Source organism: Embiotoca jacksoni, unplaced genomic scaffold (genome assembly GCF_022577435.1).
Source record: "Embiotoca jacksoni isolate LCO1_2020_lvr unplaced genomic scaffold, fEmbJac1.0.p SCAF_22, whole genome shotgun sequence".
NCBI lineage: Eukaryota > Metazoa > Chordata > Actinopteri > Embiotocidae > Embiotoca > Embiotoca jacksoni.
Genome location: NW_027185363.1, coordinates 2,923,721 through 2,943,930, shown reverse-complemented (window position 1 = coordinate 2,943,930; position 20,210 = coordinate 2,923,721). Strand labels below are relative to the sequence as shown.

The 20,210-nt window shown below is 41.3% G+C and overlaps 1 protein-coding gene across 3 annotated transcripts in view; it reads left to right on the top strand.

Annotated features, from left to right (window-relative positions):
- LOC138202907 (ephrin type-B receptor 1-B) overlaps positions 1 to 20,210 on the top strand; it is a 156,592-nt gene that overhangs the window by 75,779 nt on the left and 60,603 nt on the right. For all 3 annotated transcript variants that reach the window (XM_069157268.1, XM_069157267.1, XM_069157266.1), the window contains exon 4: positions 13,432 to 13,587. In XM_069157268.1, the coding sequence (XP_069013369.1) occupies positions 13,432 to 13,587 (156 nt within the window). The remainder of the gene's footprint in view (positions 1 to 13,431; positions 13,588 to 20,210) is intronic.

Below are 20,210 nucleotides of genomic sequence, written 5' to 3'. Positions count from 1 at the left end.
TCTCTTTACCCATAACCGTCTCTCTCCCTCTCTTTCTCTCTTCCTGCTCACTGCCCCGGAACACCTTAATCCAGTGTGAAAGCAATTGGCTCTCTCAGATCTAATCAATAGAGGGCCAGGGCAGCGAGCCAGGGGGAACATCTCTGGCCCCTGCTCAGCTACAATCAATTTAGAACCATCGATTCAGTGATTGAAATACAAAGAGCAGACGCACTGGACCGTACAGGTGCTTTAGTGTTTGGGTGTGCCAACATGTTATATATCTCCTCATGTGAGCATTACTCTGTATTTATGTGTGTTTGTTTGTTTGTGTGTGTGTCTGTACTGTATGTGTAGGGATGGGTGTGTGTGTTGGTGTGCAATTTGTGTGTGTGTGTGTGGATAGTATGATTTATTTTCGAGCCATCTGTAGTAAAGTGGGAATGGCATTTAATCTAGCACCTCTGAGACGGAGCCAAGAAAAAAAAAAATCACTCCTAATCCAATATGTCCCGCCCAGGAAAGGTGTGTTTTAAAGGTGTGTGTGTGTGTGTGTGTGTGTGTGTGTGTGTGTGTGTGTGTGTGTGTGTGTGTGTGTGTGTGTGTGTGTGTGTGTGTGTGTGTGCGTGCGTGCGTGCGTGTGTGTGTGCGTGCGTGTGTGTGTGGCCTGTGAATTTTTTATGTGCCCAAAGGTTTCCTTCTTCATGTGCATAAATGGCATGGTGCATAGTTTTGGATGCATAGGGTCTTTGCATAATATTTGCATGCAAAATGTATATAGGTCATGGGCAATGTGATGAAAAATGTGCGTGTATAACTGTTAACATGTGAGAACACACGTCATCCTCTGATATGTCTGATTTTTCTTTACTATGCTTCGCATATGCGTATACGTGTGTATTCATGCATATGAGATGTTAGTGCATATCAAATTTGTTGACCCTTTTTATGCACTTATGCACAGCCATGCAAATACATCTGTGAGAGTATTCATTTGTGCAATTTGGCGTTATTAATTTACTGGGTTGAAGTGCATGCTGTATGTCACTGTTTATATATTTGAGTTTGAATTAAGCTTCAGTTGAGATGAATGTGAACATGCAACATTATGTCAGTCCAGTTTAACCAAAGTCATCACCTACAGTAGCACTGCATCAGGAAATGAAACTGCTGAATTTAAAGTAACTGTGCCACCATGTTATGTGTGTATATTCAGTTCACTTCTGCTTGTACAGCTCCGATAGTTTCAAATACAATGATGTCACATTCGATAGCACAGCCTAGACCTGTACTTGTACTCCTCACTGTGTGTTAACGTGACATAGCAGTAGCAGAATAATTCTCACAAGAACATGTAACTGTGGCTCTCACTCATTTAAGTACACACAAGCACACACTTGAGCTGTACCTTGTTAGACCCTACCATCAAGTTAATGGCTTTCTGCCATTTATACAGTTAATCCAGTTTCCCAGTTGCTCATGTTGTGCTTTCCCCTTTAATTCTCTAGTGGACAAGGTGTTGATGTCTCTCTCAAAGTCCGCAATGTCACGAGGCCAAATGATGATTTGTCACACACAAGTTTAAATAAGCCACACACACATTCACACAATTAGTAATTGAGACCATGTGAACTGTTTTTCTTTGTGGTTTATCGAGTGTGCCAACTTACACTGTCGATTACCCAAGAAAAGCCCAGCAAAGCGCTGTCACTGCTGTAGCTGCTAACTTAATAGAAATTTAAATTTGCCTCTATCTTGTTGAAATTAACTCCCAAAACAACGTTATTAACAAACCAAAGAACATCATCCAGACACAAACACTTGAGCCAAAATAATGGATTTACATATAGATTAATATCCAAAGTAAATATATGAATAATTAGAAATACCTAACAACAAAATATATCTGTTTGTAAATTCACAAAAGCCATCAGCAAAAACTGTGACACATAAACACAAACATTCTGAATAAAACCAAGTCCAAAAAAAGGCCTCGGCACCAAATGTGTTAAGATATGGATACACCAACCAGATGTCATGACACAAGGTGCAATATACCTGTCAATTTGCTCGACAATATCATGTCAATAGTCATGAAAAATAAGGTGCCAACAATCACATGGTTAGGTTCTTACAAAAGTAACTTTAGGTATGTTGCGTAAATTACTAAATGCACGTTACATGAGTTAAATACATTATATTACGTATGTAACTAACATATTACTTAAAAGAACGTCTGTTGACGTGTCTTTTCCCATGGACTCAAACACTGGTCGTCCAAGTGAAAGTCCTGTATTCTCTCAATACAACCACACTCAACGTCCTCCCACCTCAGACTATCACTCTTTCAGCATCATCAAATGACGTCCGTCATATGACATTCTTATTTGACCCTGGTCATACATGTGTCCATTTTTCGTGACACTGACGCAGAATACACTACATGAAGCAGAACAAAAATTGGAATTTAGTGAATATTTTCTAATGTTACTTTTAAACGTACAAAATTTCCTTTGATAAACGTTCAAAAATTTCACACATGATCACACATGTATAACATTAATACGACTACAGTTACCGCACACTATCAGTATTAACCAAGATTAAACCTGTCACTGCCAATTTCCAGCTGTTCCAAAGCCTATTTTCTTTAAAATTCAACCTTAGTCATCTATCAACACTACTCCCAGACTGTCATTCATTCACTCTTCATCCTCCATCAATCCAACAATGCAAGAAGTTGTTCATGCCGAACAAAGAGTTCCCACATGGGTGCACACGCAAACACACATTCCACACAGAACGAACACCTATGTGGGCCACGTCCATAGCTATGGGCATATTGACCAAGGCCGTCTGATAAAGGTCAGCACTGTCCAGATTTGGACAGATGGGATGGGGTCTGCAGTTCACTCTCACTCTCATACACGCCATTTATGTGTCAGTGTGTGTCTGTTTATCTGGGAGGGGATATAGCTTACTGATAAGGTTGTGAGGAGGTCGGGCAGATGTAAATATGACATGAATATAGATGCGGTTACCTTTGGAGGATTTCGCCGCTGCAGATGGATTCCGTGCGGGGGAATGGGGTCAACCTTTGATTATTCACGCTATGCAAAACAGCCATTCATTTTTGTACAGTATAAAATATATTTCCAAGCATGTCACTCATCTTTTGAGATTTTTTTGGTCACGCCTGGGCCTGATGTCAACAGAATTGCTGTTTTTGTATGTATAAAAGCACACCCATTCTGAATCATGAATGGAACTGTCTATGTTGGGCAGGACAGATAGCATCGTTGCTTTTAACATCCTTTATTATCATCCAGCCTTTTTCATTCCCTTGCCTGTTGTTTGTTTAAGAAAAATTAGCTTGGCCTTCATTTAGTGCGCAATGAGACATGGCTGCTTCATGCAGCACGCATATTGTGGTAGTCTGCCACCAACAATTTGAGTGACAAGATGTACTCCTGAGAGTTCTCTCACTTTATTTTGCTCTCACTTCCCCATTTCTCTTTGTCTCCCTTTCTCACACTCCATTTCCCTCAATCCGGTCACTTTTACTCTCCCACGCTTCACACATAATTTGTGCTTTTTCTTTTGATGCAGAACATTTTATCATTACTTCCCATTAGGCATAAAAGCAGCACGGGCGATGAGCAGCGGATATGCTAGTACAGCTGGGGGAACATCTTGCTCGTGAATGTATAATTCACGATAGAGCTTTTTTTGTGATAGTTGATGTCATCACCATCACAGCTCCTGATAACCTTACCATCACTGGGTCCATCTCTTTTCCTGGTGTTAGTGATGCAGTCTACAGCCAAAGGGTTGGATCTGAACTCACTATTGGATTTCAAATATGCAGGGTTTTTTTTCCTCTCCTTTTCTTTCTTGCCATCCACATCCACTCTACCGCTAACCTCTGGCCCCCTACCACATTTGACAGTCTATTTGCCATGATTGCCAATGTCAGTATCAGCATGATAGGGTGCAGATGCTTACTACTGGTTTATAGGTCGGACACATGTCACCACACTTCTATGTGGTGATGGTGTTGGGGATCGAGGGGCCTCTCACACCCTCAGAGGTTATCAAAGGGATGAGCATGGCTGTGTTCAGCTGAGTGATTCTGTCTCGGGTGCTTGTCTTTGCCAGAAAATTTAAGTGTAAACATTGTGTTATGTACGCTCAATTAAGGATCAAATTAGGGAATGGTAAATAGTGAAGGGACCTTTGTTTTGCAGTTGTTTTGTCATTCTACTCCACTGCTGCGTTCATTATTACTCATCTCCCTTCACAGGCCTCTGCACCCATTAGCGGGCCCTCAACCCTGAGCCAAGGGGCTGGGTATTTTAGGATACATGGGTATTTGAAGGTATTGTTAAGCCTTGCTATAACAATTTTCAAAGCATTTTAACATTAACTAGGCTAATAAGGAACTGGTGTAACTTTGAGATCAGGGCTTTTCAACCCCATCTGGAGGAAGTTTGGGTAGCATCATCTCAAAATCATGTTTTCTTTCTGCATCTCCTCCTTTGAGCCAAATCTTAAATTTGTCCATGTAATTCTAAATTGAAGTACTCCTGACATTAATTCAAGTTAATGTTAAGTTGTGGCTCATTTCTAAGGGGTTGTGTAACCACTGTGTAAGTTTACATACAATAGTCAATAACGTATATTTTCATTGATTTAGTTTAATAAAGTCAACAATATAATCCTGCTATTTTAATTGGTGTTGACAGTGAATCAATCAATACCACTCAGTCAATATTACAACTTTGGCCATTCCATTTGTTTTTATCGACTCGCTTGCATGACATATGCTTCAGTGATGATTGGCTGAATTTATTTCCTCATTTAGAGAAAAAAGTGGCAAAGCATTTGTTACGGTGTACACCGGCAACACTGCACCTATGACCGAAAATGACTTGCAAGAAAAGTATTTTTCATATTTGGTCAATATTAGAAGTTTACTGTTTTACTGCCAAGTACCTTTGTAGAAAGCCTGAGCTCTATAGGCACACAAATATAAATAAAATAAGATTAACAAATGACATCTTTTTTTTCTCTATATTTATTAACAATATATATAATTTGTTATGTAACTATTGTTGTTAACCACCTCACAGTATTATATCATTAGAAAAATATTTCCTGCATCAAAAATCAGATGTTGCAAAAACAAGATCAAAGCCTGATGCTTCTCTGGTCTCCCCTGCATGGTAGTTTTGATGAATGGCAAAAGATCTAGACTGTATATTTTGTACATTTTGTAGTGCTATATCACTAAAATGTGCATCCATAGCTGTAAACTTACAGCTTGACGCCACCTCTTGAATATTTGTCCAGTTTCACTTTCAATTAAAGTTTGTGAACACAAAGACAACAATAACAAAACCTGAGTCAGTTTTACTGCATTAAGCAAAGCTATGCAGACAAAAGGACTGTGCTGCCAAATGATGAGACTGACTGATAACAGTCCAACTGTTCCCAAACTCATTTGATCACTTCTTTGTGATTCTGTGCTCCTGTTCCTTTTTTGTCTTTTGATAATGTGTACGGGAGAAAAAAGTACATTTCCTAATGAGCAACCCTTTTTTTTCTTTCCCTAGTTATTGTGTGGATTTCCTATTTATAATCTACAGTTTCTCTTTAGGTTAACTTCCTCATGTTAGAACTATGAGCAGTAGAAAAAAAAAAAGGTTTGAAGGCTGTAAATGTTGTAGATATTGTTGAGCAAAGCAACAGCAAAAGAGCAAAAAGAGCTGGAGTGGGCATCTTTAGCTAACTGATATAGATTAATTGATCTAGCCATGAAGTTAATGAGCTAGATCCATTTAAAAAGAGACAAGTGCTGAGACAGAGGAAGCTAATGGTCTCTCACAACTTGGAGTGGTAAGAAAGAGAAAGCTATTTTTCTTGGAACATATACTTTATTTGCCATATGATAACATCTCATGGTAATTGACAGAGACCACAAGTGGGTATTGGTGATCACTGTCTGAAATAATTATCCGCAGACGACTCAGCACAGGACACAACTAATTTCTGGTTATAAAACCCAGATTGCGAAATAAATATTTCCCGTGAGTGAGTCACAATAATGCATGCGGTGGCTTTGGGGACTTCAGTTTGCTTAATAAGTGAAGTTAGATTGGTCAAATCAATACTGTAATCACAGTGCAATCACATTCACAATGAAATGCTCCTTGCTCACATAACATCCCTCGACTGATTTCACCCCTCATCAAGTAACCCTCCATCTCTGTCTTTCTTGCCCCTCCTTGTTTTTTGGCAGTGGGCAATAAGCCTGGTCAGTCCCCTGTTAGGCTCTGATTACAGTGTAGACTGTAGTGCAAGCACATGTTACTGCCTGCTGAGTGGCGATATGTTTCGAAGGCGGTTTTCTCTGCTACCTTGCCAGCCAGGGATGGATTGGCACGGTGGAGTTTCCTGGAATACCAATGCCCCCACATCTTGCCTGTCTCTTTCCTCTCTTACCACTCCTCTAGCTGCAATGTATGCTCATTGCCTTGGCACACAGTTGCATCTTCCAGGAAATAAAACTGACCTGAGCCAACGTGCCAGGCGTGATACACAGCAGCCAACTGCCAACGCAACACTTGGTTATGATGCGTCTGCGTGGAGCTAAAAGATTATACGGCTCTCTTGATCTGTATCATGCTCACATTATGCACACGTACACAGGCGTACATACACATGCACATGCAGACGCACAACTCATGCATGCACTTTCAGTAAGCCAGATTTCCCAGTCGGCTGGTCTCTCATTGGCCGGCTGTTCAAAGGGAAAGTGTGGTCCAAAAAAATACTGGCTGTGAGGTTACCATGGTAACAGCCTGCCCAGGGGCGTGGGCTGTCTGCTAAATTGTTCCCTGGTTTGTTAAGGCTCACACACACACACTTAAGCGCGCGCACACACACACCTTAATTTGAACAGAATGTGTATTCCTATATTCATTGTCTAGCAGACACATGCTCTGTTCATTAGCATTAGCAGTCCAAATGTTGGATCTCATATGTGAAACAAACAGGATATTTTGGAGAATTCACACACAGGCCTATTTATTTTCTCTAGCTGGACACTGTCTCATCTTCCAGTTATGTTACTGCTGCACTGCCCTCTATTGAAACCAATCAGACATGGTTTTCTCCAGATATGTTCCCATACAGCAGTGCAGTAGTACTGAACTGCTCTTAGTTTCTCAATATCAGGACCTCAATGTCTAAAACTAAAGTTGAATGCAGATATATGTTCTTCATATAAAATAATGTCTCTCTCTTCTGATAAAGGACTACACCGCAATAAAGCATTGGGTTGAGTTTCAGCTGTAATTGGAGGATATGTCAGCTTTCTCAAGGAGGTTCACGTATTTTTCTGGTTTCTGCAGCATCAGACAAGGCTGTTTTAGTTAGATGAGAAGCAGGTATATACAGTATGTCACGATGAGCGGTGTTTGGTGAAGAGGTTGTAGGCAGCAGAACGTTCAGGAGAGTTGTGTATAAAATGCATGCGTGTGTGTGTGTGTGTGTGTGTGTGTGTGTAGGGGTGAGCTTGTGTGTGCGTGGATGGTTGTGGGTGTAGCAGCGTGTTTTACCTTGGAAGAGAGGCTCTGACAGGGCCAGAACGGACAGATGATTAATGATCAGGGGGAGTGTTTTGTGGGCGGAACTCTTCAGCACCGCCACTCTTAACAAAAGCAGACGAGGTATGCCTCAAGCACTGCGCTCTTTTGACCATCCCTTTATTCCCTGAGAAAACCACTCTGGCCCCCTTATCCCCCTTCACATTCTCTCTTTCTTTGAGATTAGAAGGTGATGACAGGGGATAGTGGAAACTTACACTGACCAGACTTGCCAAGTGATGTCACCACTGTGAACCCTGTATGCCTTAAAGTAAAAAAAAAAGAAGAAGTTGCATACATTGGAGTCCCTGTTGATCCATGATGGCAGCTCATGAGAAAAATACTAAACTTTTTAAATCAGTTTCTATAAATGAATAAATCATACACATAAAAGGCAGTTTACCTTGACTTTTAATATCCTGTGGGCATTTTTTTATGATTCTGACAAGGCTTTATTTCAACCCAGGACTTGGTCTCAAATAATTGTATTGTGTTTTTCAATGACCTTGTGGATAAATGGAACACCTGGGTTGGAAAAGCAGCTCATTACGCGGATTGTGGCAGGAAAATGAACAATGACAGAAGAGCGAGACTGAATACCAATAGGCTGCAGCACTGATTGCCTTTTTGTTTTAAGATGTTGGCTGTCCTGCCACGTTTTGTGTCCCCTCCGTCAACCAAACGTCTTCATTTCACCACTTGGTTGATAGTCTCAAAATGATCACATAAACAAATCTATGCAGGCATGCACTTGGCATGTACTCAGCCTCCTGCGGTTTGGAGTCGGAGAGTGTTGTCTTTCTAAATGAATGAGCAACAAACAGTGAAATGCGGGTCAACTGGGGTCTTGACCTGATCATAAGCCTGTCTGCATGAGTGTTTGTGAGTTAGTGGGTGTACGCATGACTCCAAAGCCTCTAAAGACTGTGATCCATCCCATGTGATGGATGAGGGTTGGGGTTAAGGGCGTGTTGGGGGGCAAAGAGTTGTACTCAAGGGTCACTGATGCTAACTCACAACTTGTGCCCTTCTGTGGGTCACGCACACTGTCTGCCTTAAAAGGCTGACTGACAGAGTCGGTATATCAAAACTAAAACGAGTAAAAAGAAGAGAATTATGTTAAGGAAAAAGCTACTTGTATTACATATGGCAAATAGCTATTTCATGAGAAAATGTCTTAACAAAACTTTGATGTGATTAATGAAGTTAACTTCAGTGCTAACAGTCAATATCGGAGTTCTACAGAATTGTTTCAGTGATAAATATATTTCATATTACAGAACTGAACTTCCTGGAGAAAATCTCAGATTTATTACATAAACTCAAGTACCTTTCCACATCAAAGTATTGCATATGTTTGATTACATTTTCCACTATTTGCTGCCAAGCTATTTCCGGTGGTTTCAAAACCTCATGCATACTTCAGACTGATGCCAACTGAAAAGTCAGGGCAGACCTTAGTGTACTGTAACCTTGATTGGGTTTGAGTGGGAAAGCCATTTACAAACTCGCCTCATAATCCTTTGCATTGGATTTCTGCAGTTCCAAACTCCTACATTTCCATTGTATCTTGCACACACCTGGTGATGCTTGCATGACAACTTAATGTAATTCTTATCACACTGCCTCCATTAATCCAAAATATCCAATTACCTCAGATTCCTTTTGGTTTATATATATTTTACAACTGCATATTCTAAACACATGCACCTTACATGACACAGAGCCACTGTGCTTCCATGTGTGATGTATTGCCTGCAGTATGCACTATATTATAAGCTCAGCAAGCGTACTGCTTAGTCTAACCCCTCAGCACTAACTCCTGGCTCTGCACACCAGCCATTCTTAGAGCCTGCTCTGGGCTGTTGTTGCTAATTTCCCCTGTGGCACTTGTCCTGGCCGATCAACGCATTACTTTTATTTAGAAAGATGATTGTTTTCTCCAAGTTAGTGAAATGTGTTGTACAAAAAGGAGGTCTACATGCTTGCTTATAACCGACATACAGATTTAAATTGTTGTCTTTATCAATAATCTAGTACTAGCTAGGAGAATGACAGTGAAGACATCATCATCTCATCACTGCTGGTCAGGCTTACTCTGACATGAGGTCATCACAGTTAGACAGTGACGAGCAGTGAGCACTGATTCACAGCTGCCAGCTACCTCCGTCAACTCACTGTAGAGTGAGCGAGAGGCAGACGGGGAGAAAGAGAGAGAGACAGTAAACCTTAACATGGATCCAAAGCCGTCAATCAAGACAAGAAACAAGGGGAGGAAAGGTGGGAGAAGAGAGATAACAATTCATTACCAGTGGGACAGACAAAAAGTTGTGAGGGCAGAGTGAGAAGTGAGAAAGACAGAAGGAGAGAACAATGAAGAGAGAATCCTGTAGGGACCACTTGAAAGGAATGCATATTTTGTTTCTGCATGCAGCCAGTTCAGTTGTGGGTTATTCTCCCACTGGGGAGGCTAATTGCTTGCTGATCTAATGTTCTATCCCCTCCTGTCCCTGAAAACCAACACATTTGATGAGTGATGGGTGTATGTGTTTTTTTTTTCTTTCTTTCTGCAGCACAGGAACTTCTGGCCTCCTCCAATATAAATATTCACAAATCAGGAGAGAAGACTTTGGGCTTAGTTCCAAATTCAATGAAGCATAACGATACTCAGCCCACCGCATGCCTGCCCTTAGAACGAGACCTTTGAGGGTTTGCTAACATTATTCACATTGCTTTCTCACTCATTCTATCTCACTTTGCCCATGTTTGATTTTCCCTCCCTCTCACTCTAAGAAGCAGATCAGTGAGCAGTTAATTAATGAGTTTAATGCTAAGATTCATGCACATATTATGTGTCAATTAGAGAAAGAGCCTCAGCTCCAAGGTAGGAGTTCTAATCTAGACAGACATTAATCTTATGCTGTGTCTAAAGTGTTTGCATGTTACGTGCGTGTGTGGCTCCCGATTTGTTTTTGCCTGGCTGTCACTTATCTCCCTTCCTGTAATGCTTATCGCAGCATCTTCAGTTTTCCAAGACGAGGCATTAAATTATTTCAGGTTCTGTAGAACACATTCAAGTCAAGTGGCGGAAAATGTGGGTGCGCTGTCTCATTTAATGGGGTCGGCAGCGATTACATGTGTCGCTGTGTAGAGCAGCTCAGTAAATGTATTCTTGAGGTGAAGGTAGCATTGATGCTAAATGTAGGAGTGTTTGTCAGGGTTATAGACTGTGCATGTTTATCCGAGTGTGTGTACACAAGTATGAGTGTGTTTTGCTCAAAAGTTTGCTTTGAGGCACAGTTGCAGCACTGCTATCTCAGACAGCTGAATCAGCACAGCCTCCTTTGCTTCCCTCCTCACTTTTGCCCATTTATGAGCGTCCAGGCTTGTACTGTCTGACTGTAAACACACAACCCGAGGACATAACCCAATGCACATATTCAGCTCACACCCCATTAAACGCACACAAAACAACCTATTGTGATCCCTTTTCATGAGAGCCAGGCAGTATATTTGAAGCTTCCCCTCTTCTTGGAGAGATGGCCATCTGCATGCATGTGGTTGTCCGCTCCCGCTGATGTTTGAATTTTATACAGCAAAGATGATGACACATAACGTCTCTTCCCCTCTCCTGCTAAAAATGAATTTTTGATCTGTGTTTTATCATCTTGTAATCTCTGATATCTTTGGAAGTTATTGCTTTATAAAGTGGCTCTGCAGCTGGTTTGTGCCTCCCCATATGGCCAGGGGGAAGCTTTTAAGAGCCTCAATGTTCTTGTATTAAAAGGAGCTTGGTCTTGTTACAGATGAAATCCATGTATTTCAAGTTCTCTTACAACCTTGCATCTGTGGTTTGAAGACAGCTCTGGAGCCTCCATAGCATAACAGCATGTACTCTTATAAGTAATTTGTGGTTATTGTGGTCTGGTCATGTATGTATGTTTGTATGTGGTGGTCTGGCCGTGTGTGGACAGTGTTGTGTGACTAGACATGAGGTCAGTCAGTTAGCCTCTGATGTGTCTGTCAGCCACACCAGAGGAGATGGAAGACCAGCCGCTGGCTGGGCGACTAGCTTGAATCGTGTGTGTGTGTGTGTGTGTGTGTGTGTGTGTGTGTGTGTGTGTGTGTGTACAGCTCCTCACTATCCTCCACCTGATTTCTTTCTCATTCTTTCTTTATCTCTATCTATCAGTAACAGCCCATCAGAGAGGCTGACTGAACGGTATGAATGAAGAGTCATAAAAACAGGTAGCTGCCTTTGTAACAGCGCAGTAAACTAGACTCTAGCGTCCAAACTCAACCTCAGTGCATTTTTTAATGAAGCATAACTGTTTTAATTAAACCTTTAAAACCTGATGATACAAAGGTCTAAAGGTTTTTCTCACATGGAGTGTTACATGATCACTGTTTGACCGGGCAGTGAGAGGGAATGGGACCAACTCCTTGTCATTGTTACTTCAAATAACTCTCCATTTACTGAGCACTTCATGCTGGAATAAAAGGCTCTTAGTCAGACAGGGCCTTTTTGTGCTAATTCAGTAACAATTCCAACAGTTTCCATTGCTTTTAATATCTGAAAACTTAACCAATGGCTCCTCATTTTGATAAACTGCCCTTCTCTGCAGATGACTGAAACATTTTTAAATGATATACTTTCTATCATATAATAATTTCATCAGCATTTTTTTATTTATACATACCGCTCGATTGTTATTAAAAAGGAATAAAACTTTTATTTTTACACAAGTACAAGTGAACAGTCTAGCCTGTGGAATCTTTTCCCTATAAATGTATAACCCCTCCCCCCTTTGGAGTGCAGCCACAACACATCTTCCTCCTCCATCAGTAAGCCTGTTAAAATATTATACATTTATCATAGTTATTATAGTCAATAAATCCTTCCACACGGTGCAGAAACTCTTCAGCTTTGTATTCTTTTGGGATATGAGGGTAAATGGATCCGGTTATTGCCTGCACTTAGGTGCAGTGATATCAGCCACAATAATCTTTGTCCTCCACCATGGCCTTTAGAATTTAGGACTTTGAAACATCATGACAACCTCCACAAACTATGAATACTAATACACTAAAAGTATTGATACTGTTACTGCTTAAGCAAAAATAAAATAACTTACATTAGTGTCGACTCAGTATTAAAGCAAGAGACTGACATTTTGGAAAACATTGTCTTTCTCTTTCTTGCCAAGATTTAGATGAGAAGGTTACTTAGGCATGTAACGTATGAAACGCTGGTGGTCTAAGTCTGTGTTTTTGAGAACGTCAGTGATACACTGTAGTTCCAGTAAAAAAAAAAAGTAAAAATGCCGAACCGTGGCATTGACTGCTGATTTCACTCGTAATATGTCTTACGTGTAATACAACACCACATTGACATGTCAACAAGATTAAAAACTTGACTTTCATTGGAGCATGTCCTCCCGCTCTCAAATACGCACGTCCAGGACCTGTTTAGTCTATCTCAACATAAAGAATGGAAACAGAGGTAAACAGCCTGGCTATGTCCAAAAGTTATAAAAGTAGCTCCTAACTTCTAAAACTCACTCATTAACATACAATGTCTCATTTGTTTGATCCATATGAGAACAATGTGCAAAAATTACAATGTTTGTTGTTAGGTTGGTTATGTGTTTGACATAAAACTACCCAAAACTAGTTTGTTTCAGGTTGGATTCTTTCCTCTCCATTCTAGCAGATACACCCAGATGCTCAACTCATGTCTGTTGCTTGGCTCGTGTATTTTTCTTTTCATTCCTTTTCTGACTGCGTTTTTCTCTTGTTACAGCATGCCCACCGGGTACCTTCAAGTCAACCCAAGGTCCAGGTCTTTGTCTACAGTGCCCTCCTAACAGCCGCTCCACAGCTGAGGCTGCCACCATCTGTGTTTGCCGCAATGGCTACTACCGTGGGGACGCCGATCAGCCAGATGAACCCTGCACCAGTAAGTCTACTGTAAATGACATTGCAAACACCCTGTCACATAATACCATTTTTGGAGGACATGGACCTGTAATAGGCATATCCATGTATGCATTACCCATTATAGTGTAAATGTATACGTGACATTAATATTGAATAGACTCCTCATGCACATACACCATTATATTTCCTCACTCCTCTTTCTTTTTCTCACTGTCATCAAAGCAGCACATGTAGCGGAATTTAAATAAGCATGTATCCAAAGCCCTAGTTGTCTTCACAGTCTGCTCATAATAATCACATAGCAGGGTTTCAACACTGACGTCTCCATCACTGTGCCAATGAGCTTTTTCTCTATTTCCCCTCAGTTATCTTGTTCTCTGCCTATCTTCCTCTATCTATTTTCTGCTGTTGTTCTTTCTTTCTGTCTGGAATCATCCCCTGAAGTCCTAATTACTCAGGCAGATGCTGTGAAGCTTCGACACTGTCCTGCCGTTATCCGCTGGAGATCCAATAAGGCCTCTCACAGCATCATAGTTATCTTAATATGATGTAAAAGCAATATGCTAAGCCTTCCTGTCGTCCCTGCTGATGCACAGTTACAGAGAAGGAGAGCGCCGTTAGACCCCAAAAAGTTTGTTTACCTCTTTTCCTTCACTGCCACTGGGGAGGGTCTTAATGGTTTGTTCTCCTCAAACAGCTGGCCTGGAGGCCTTATTGGTGGGGTTATATATTAATTTAGTCCTGATGTATTCACATGGACCTGGTTAATTGGCCACAGGAAGGGGCTCAGGACCACTTTCCTTATCTGTTAGTTAGCCTTCACAGCTAAATCAAGTATATATTGCACCTCTTTTTAGAACTTTGAATGAGTGCCTTAAAGCTGCAGAGGAACCCCAGTGCACCGTGGCTGTCTGTCTTTGAATGCTTCCCAAGTGTAGCCATCCACACCTTTAGGCTTTCCTTGTTCTCAGTGGATGACACCCCTCTTTCACCTTGCGTTTTCTCTGCCCTCCCATGGCACGCTGCTTAGCTCTCTGGTGAATTAGGGAATGTTCCATCAGCTATAGAATCTGCCTCTATCTAGAGGCCTTGCATTTTCCCCAAGCAATCTCCACAACAGCTCCCCACTGATTATTTTGAACAGATCCCTCTAGTCTATGTTCCATTTCCAAATGCAGCCTGCTGCTTTTTTCCATTTTCAATCTTTCTAGTCTTATCTTCTCTGTCAATTCACTTATTTTTTGGTCCGTTCCACACCCTTCCTTCGTTTTGTGCTCAACTAAAATCCTCTCTGTACCTGAATGCTTGGGCTAGACTAGTTTATGTTTTTTTTGATAGCACATCCTTGTATCCAGTTATACACGTATTCAGGAGTTAGAAAATGAACAATTTCCTACCATTAAATCACAATTACACAGTCCAATCTGAGGTATAACATTCACCACAACAGACTGTAACTCAAGTCTGTGTGACTTGATTTTATTTCCCATGCATGTATTTTAAATGCCTTACTGATAATTTTGTTTTTAACTGTCTTTTTTAGCATCATCATCATCTTAAACCAACTTCAGTTGCTCTTTAATTTGTGTTAACAGACTTCTTTAGCAACAGCACATTCAAAGCTTTCTCTGAAGGCTGAAATATACAGTAGCAGTCTAGCTTGCTGCTCCGGGTGCCCTAGATCTCAGCAAGGGGGGGGGGGGGGGGGGGGGGGGGGTGAGATCATCCTCGTAAGAATCTCTATAATACTGGGGGTCCTGATAAGAGCACTGCTAGAGTAGCTTAAATCAGGCCAGTCTGTATCGTAGACGCAGTAGCTTAAGCGCGTCTTGCCATCGTCAGAGGCCCAGGTCATTGTATGCTCCAGATCGGTCTGATTAGCTTGCTGATGGATTGTCCAGTGCCTGGCTCTGTCAGCAGGGGGCCTCACGCTTTACTCATCCACCCTTTTCCTTCAGGGATATGAATATGCCAAGCCTGGCATGCACTTCAGACTACCCCACCACCTCCCGCCCCTTCTTTATCCCAATATTCTGTCTTATGCTGACTCCTTTCTATGCCTGAGGGCAGGAACACCACAAGTCTTCCGTCTTGCAGTGTCAAGCCCACTCCTCCCAGCTGCTGTCTAACCAGCCTAGTGGGGACTTTTGGGACAGTGGTTTGCATTTCACTCCATCCGCCTGCTGGTCCCTCCTGACGTACATCCACTTCCTCATGGGTGTGCATGTGTAAAAAAAAAAATGTATGTGTACCTATGAGAATGGTTTAGCAGGGGGAGGTCAGCCAGCTCCAACATGCTGGGCCGGTGGGTTTCTCTCAAGGTGTGACGGAGAGGAGGAGAATGACAAGCTGAGTGGTAACTGAGGGGAGTCAAGCGGTGAAACCAGTGCTTATTGGTCCATAGGGGAGAATAGGGAAGCAATGATAGAGCATCCTGGTGTGAGGAATAGTGGATAAGGGAAGGGGCTGATGGGGAAAAAAAGAACTAATGGAAAAGATTAAAAAGAAAAAAAAAATCCCACGATTTGAACATGTACATTTGAACGTGTAGTCTGAACTGAAAATATAAAAGCTGTCCAGGGAGGTTCGACACATAGCCCACGGTAACACATGATATGAAAGTCTCAGCGAGGCATAGTACAACTTTATGTAAATAAATGAATTAATAAATATAATGGTGTGTATGCATTTTTCTATCTTGGAAACTCCCATTGCCAGCTGCAAACCAGTTCATGAGGAAAATGTTTGAAATGTTATCGAATCAACATAAATACAGGGAATGAGAGGAAAAATAGCATGGTTCTGATGAATGTCTACATTCCTGATCTGCACCACATTGGCTCTGAATCATGTGGCTCTCACTCACTACTCATATCTGTGGCCTGTCCCCTGAAAGCCTCCTTGTACCCTGTCAAACTATGTCTATGCCTTGTAACACAAACAAAACTCATCAAAATTCCTGACCAAAGGGGATGAGATTATCTGTTTTTCCATTCCCCTCATCATCCCATTTAGTTTTTTTTTTTTCTTTGCTCTTCTATTCACTGCCTCTCGTCTCTCCATTTACTTTTTCAAAGAGAAAAGAGAGTGCGCCATCAAAGTGCATCAATATTCAGCTCCTTTCTCCTACATTTTTTTTCTTACTTCGCCTATAGAGTCAGTTGAGGGTGTTTCCCACAGCTCTGCCGTCAGCAGGCCAGTTTCCTCTCTCAGTAATGCAATATTAAATTTAGCTAAATCAAGGTAATTGTCTGGTCTTCTCTAATCCATCTACTTGTTTAGGAGACATAATACTCCACACTATCCTGCACATGAATGGACACATGTTCAAAAATTATATCACATCTAAAGCTTAATACACGCACTCATGGCCATGAAACATTCAGAGTTATTGTAAAAAGTAAAATGGTAGTCTAGATTATCCTTTACTCAGCTAAAGAAAAGCTGCAGGGTATTGCAATTTTGTCTCCTCAAATGAGTTGTTGTGAACGCACCCACATCTCCCGGGCTGCACTGCGCGCACACATACACACTAAAACACAAACCCGCACAGTCTATCTATGAGTCCTTCAGTCTCTCAAAAAGACAGCATTAGTCCTTATAACATGTTTTATTTCATGTCTCACCAACCCACACAACCCGTCTTTCTCTCTCCCAGCTCCTCTGGCTGTGATCCGTATCTCCACACAGGGACCTTCTGTTGGTCCCTCAAGGCCCGTTTCACATCATACAAACAAACAGTGTGAAAGAAGAGAAGCACTGGCCCCAGACCATTCGAGGGTGGGATGAGTAAACAATATGTAGACATTTTTATTTCGGCCAATGGGACACTCTTTATATTCGCAGCCAAGGGAGAAAATTGGGCTGTGATCTTTTACAGCCCAGGTGGCACCTTAAAGCGCTCTCTCAGTACCAGGACAGCTACGTGTATCAGTCTGTGATTGTGTAGACGACATGAGATGGGTGGCAGGGTAGAATACTAATAACTCTGGAGATAATGCACATCTGTTGCCAAAGTTTTCTGTCTATTTTGAAATACAACATGTCCCCAGACCTATACAACCACAGCAGTCGTTTGTTACTACCCTCCAATACACCCCACAGGAGTTTTTCCAAAATTTGCGCTCCTGGTAAGAATCAGGCACAAAAAACACTTGGTTAGGGAAATATAGTGGTTTGGGTAAAAACAATTATTTGAATCACAATGTGCATTAAAGTTACTTCTTACATAAAGTAATGCAATCTCCATTGTCATGACAACAGTAAACATCCCGAGTCACGGTTGATAACTGGAAACTGTTGTATCGTACTATCCACACAACCCACCTCCTCATAATAAGAAAAAACTCACATTATATAAATGTCATCTGAACTTTGTTACCTCTCTGATTGTTATTATTTATATGATCTCTTTCCTTTAAAACATAGATGCAATGAGCTGCTGGCACAAAATACCTAGAGAGACAATTTTTAAAAGAGGACAGTCTCTTGATATGACCTTTGTCCACAAAGTAGCAGATGTAGTATACAAGATAACAAGAAAGGCATCGCATGCAACCAAAGAGAAGTCCAGATGTTGATATTTTTGTAAAACTTCAGCTGTTTCGTACTTAACTTAGTTTTCTCTAATCAGCCCGCTGGCAGTTAATAATCAAATGTATGCTTGAGATAATCAGACTTAAATTTGTATAATGCATTTTTAATTATGAAATAATGTGAGCAAAATTATATGTTGGGGGGGATTCAGGAAACACGACATGTTAGAATACAATTACAAACACAATTGTTATGGGCAATTGTCAGTTTATGCAGCCATGTAAACAGCTTACAAAGGTGATTCCTTGACTCAGTTTTTGGCAACAATGACCATTTTCAGTTTGCCCTCGTATGGATTTAGTTAGACAGTATCATATTACACGCCAGATGGTTTGTAATATCGCGAGATGTCGTGATCTCACCAATACAAGGTCAATCACAATGTGCCACTGTGATTGCCAGATCTGTCTAAATAATGTAAAAAAAATTAAGTGACAGGCTGCACCTGTCCTATTCACATTCCTCTCCTCTTTTGTGTGTAATGCAGTTGCCCATATTGTAGAAAAGTACATGTACATTGATACCTCCTCCGTGTTCTCGTGCAAACGACCTGGCACTCATTGTTGGGATTAAAACAGAGCTTTTAGTGTGGTGGGATTCAGCACGTGTCAGGGGATGCTTTGGAGAAATGATGTATTGCGCCTGTAAGCACAAGCAAATTTGACTGGCATAGCTAAATGAATGCGAGCTTAAACACCTGTAAGTAAAGTTCTCAACAAATTAAACACCAACGCAAATTAAAATAGCCGAAGGCTGCAATAATCGTGTGCAAATCACTGGCTAAGTGGCAGTCACATCTGATTTCTTGTGCCGCCCCTGCATATGTGGAGTGTGGTTGTAATCGGGACGAAGGAGTGAGACATCTTCTTCACACCTCAGCCTGCCAGTAATTTCTTCTCGAAGAGTCATATTGATACATTGATAGAGACGGTGCTGACATGAATACGATGAAACAGATAGTTCAGGTATGTGTGTGCATTTTCCACATGAGCAGATGTGCATTTTTTTTTTTTTTCCCAGCAATGTAAGTTTTGGGGCAACTGCATGCATGTGATGGATGATACAGAGGATACATGCTGCGTGAGTAACATATGAAGTGCTTATTGTGCAGTTCCCAGGGGATACAGCGAAAGTGCTTCCAACTCCCTCACTCCCCTTTTTCGCCATATTTTCCCTCCACACATACGCTGCATCTAGTACCATCCAAAGACCAAATTATGTGCCTTTTGACCCTATATCTGGAGCACTAGCTGTCCTCTCAACCAGACCATAATAACCAAACTCTGAAGGTCACGCCCTTCCTGTCACTGACCTTTTTGTTTTGAAGGCACAGACACGAGGTTGCAGCAGTAACAGTGCCGTTCCATCACCCTTGTGTGTTCTATCGCTTTGTCCCAACTCACCAGGTCTATCCCACTAGGGTTTGCAGCAGCAGTGATTAATTGTGTCTGTGTTGACTGAGGTAACTATCTGTCCTACTCCCGCAGAAATGTAAAACTGCAGCACTCCATTGCAATATGCTTAACAATCTATATGTAATCCTTTTTTTTGTCATATATTGGCATGGGTTAAAATAAACAACAAGAGGATGAGAAGTACAGTATGTTAGAGAGCTGAGTAATTCCTCAAAGTGTCTCTTGAATTGAGTGGATTTTGAGTTTCACAGTATTCATGGATCAGGAAATGGGTCAGTTTAACTTCTCTTTTAATGATAAAGGTGGAGGATAAATTGGTACCAGATTAACTCTGCAGGGCTGCCTCACTCAACCTAAGCAGTGCCGACCGAGGGCTTTGGCAAGCTTCTTCTTTGTCTGGTATCTGAGAAGAAAGAGCTGCCTCTGAGCAGCCGGAGGGACAGAATTCTACGCTGTCATTTTAACAGATTTGAACTCTTAAGGAATTGTGCTTCAATTGTAGGGGGCTGAACACGCCACTTTTCTGTACCCTAATATTAATCCACCACTCAAGCAAAACAAGAGTTGTATTATTTCTTGATTTCTTTCTGAATATCATTGTTTTTTAGGTTTTGCTCCAGCTGCGGGCTAT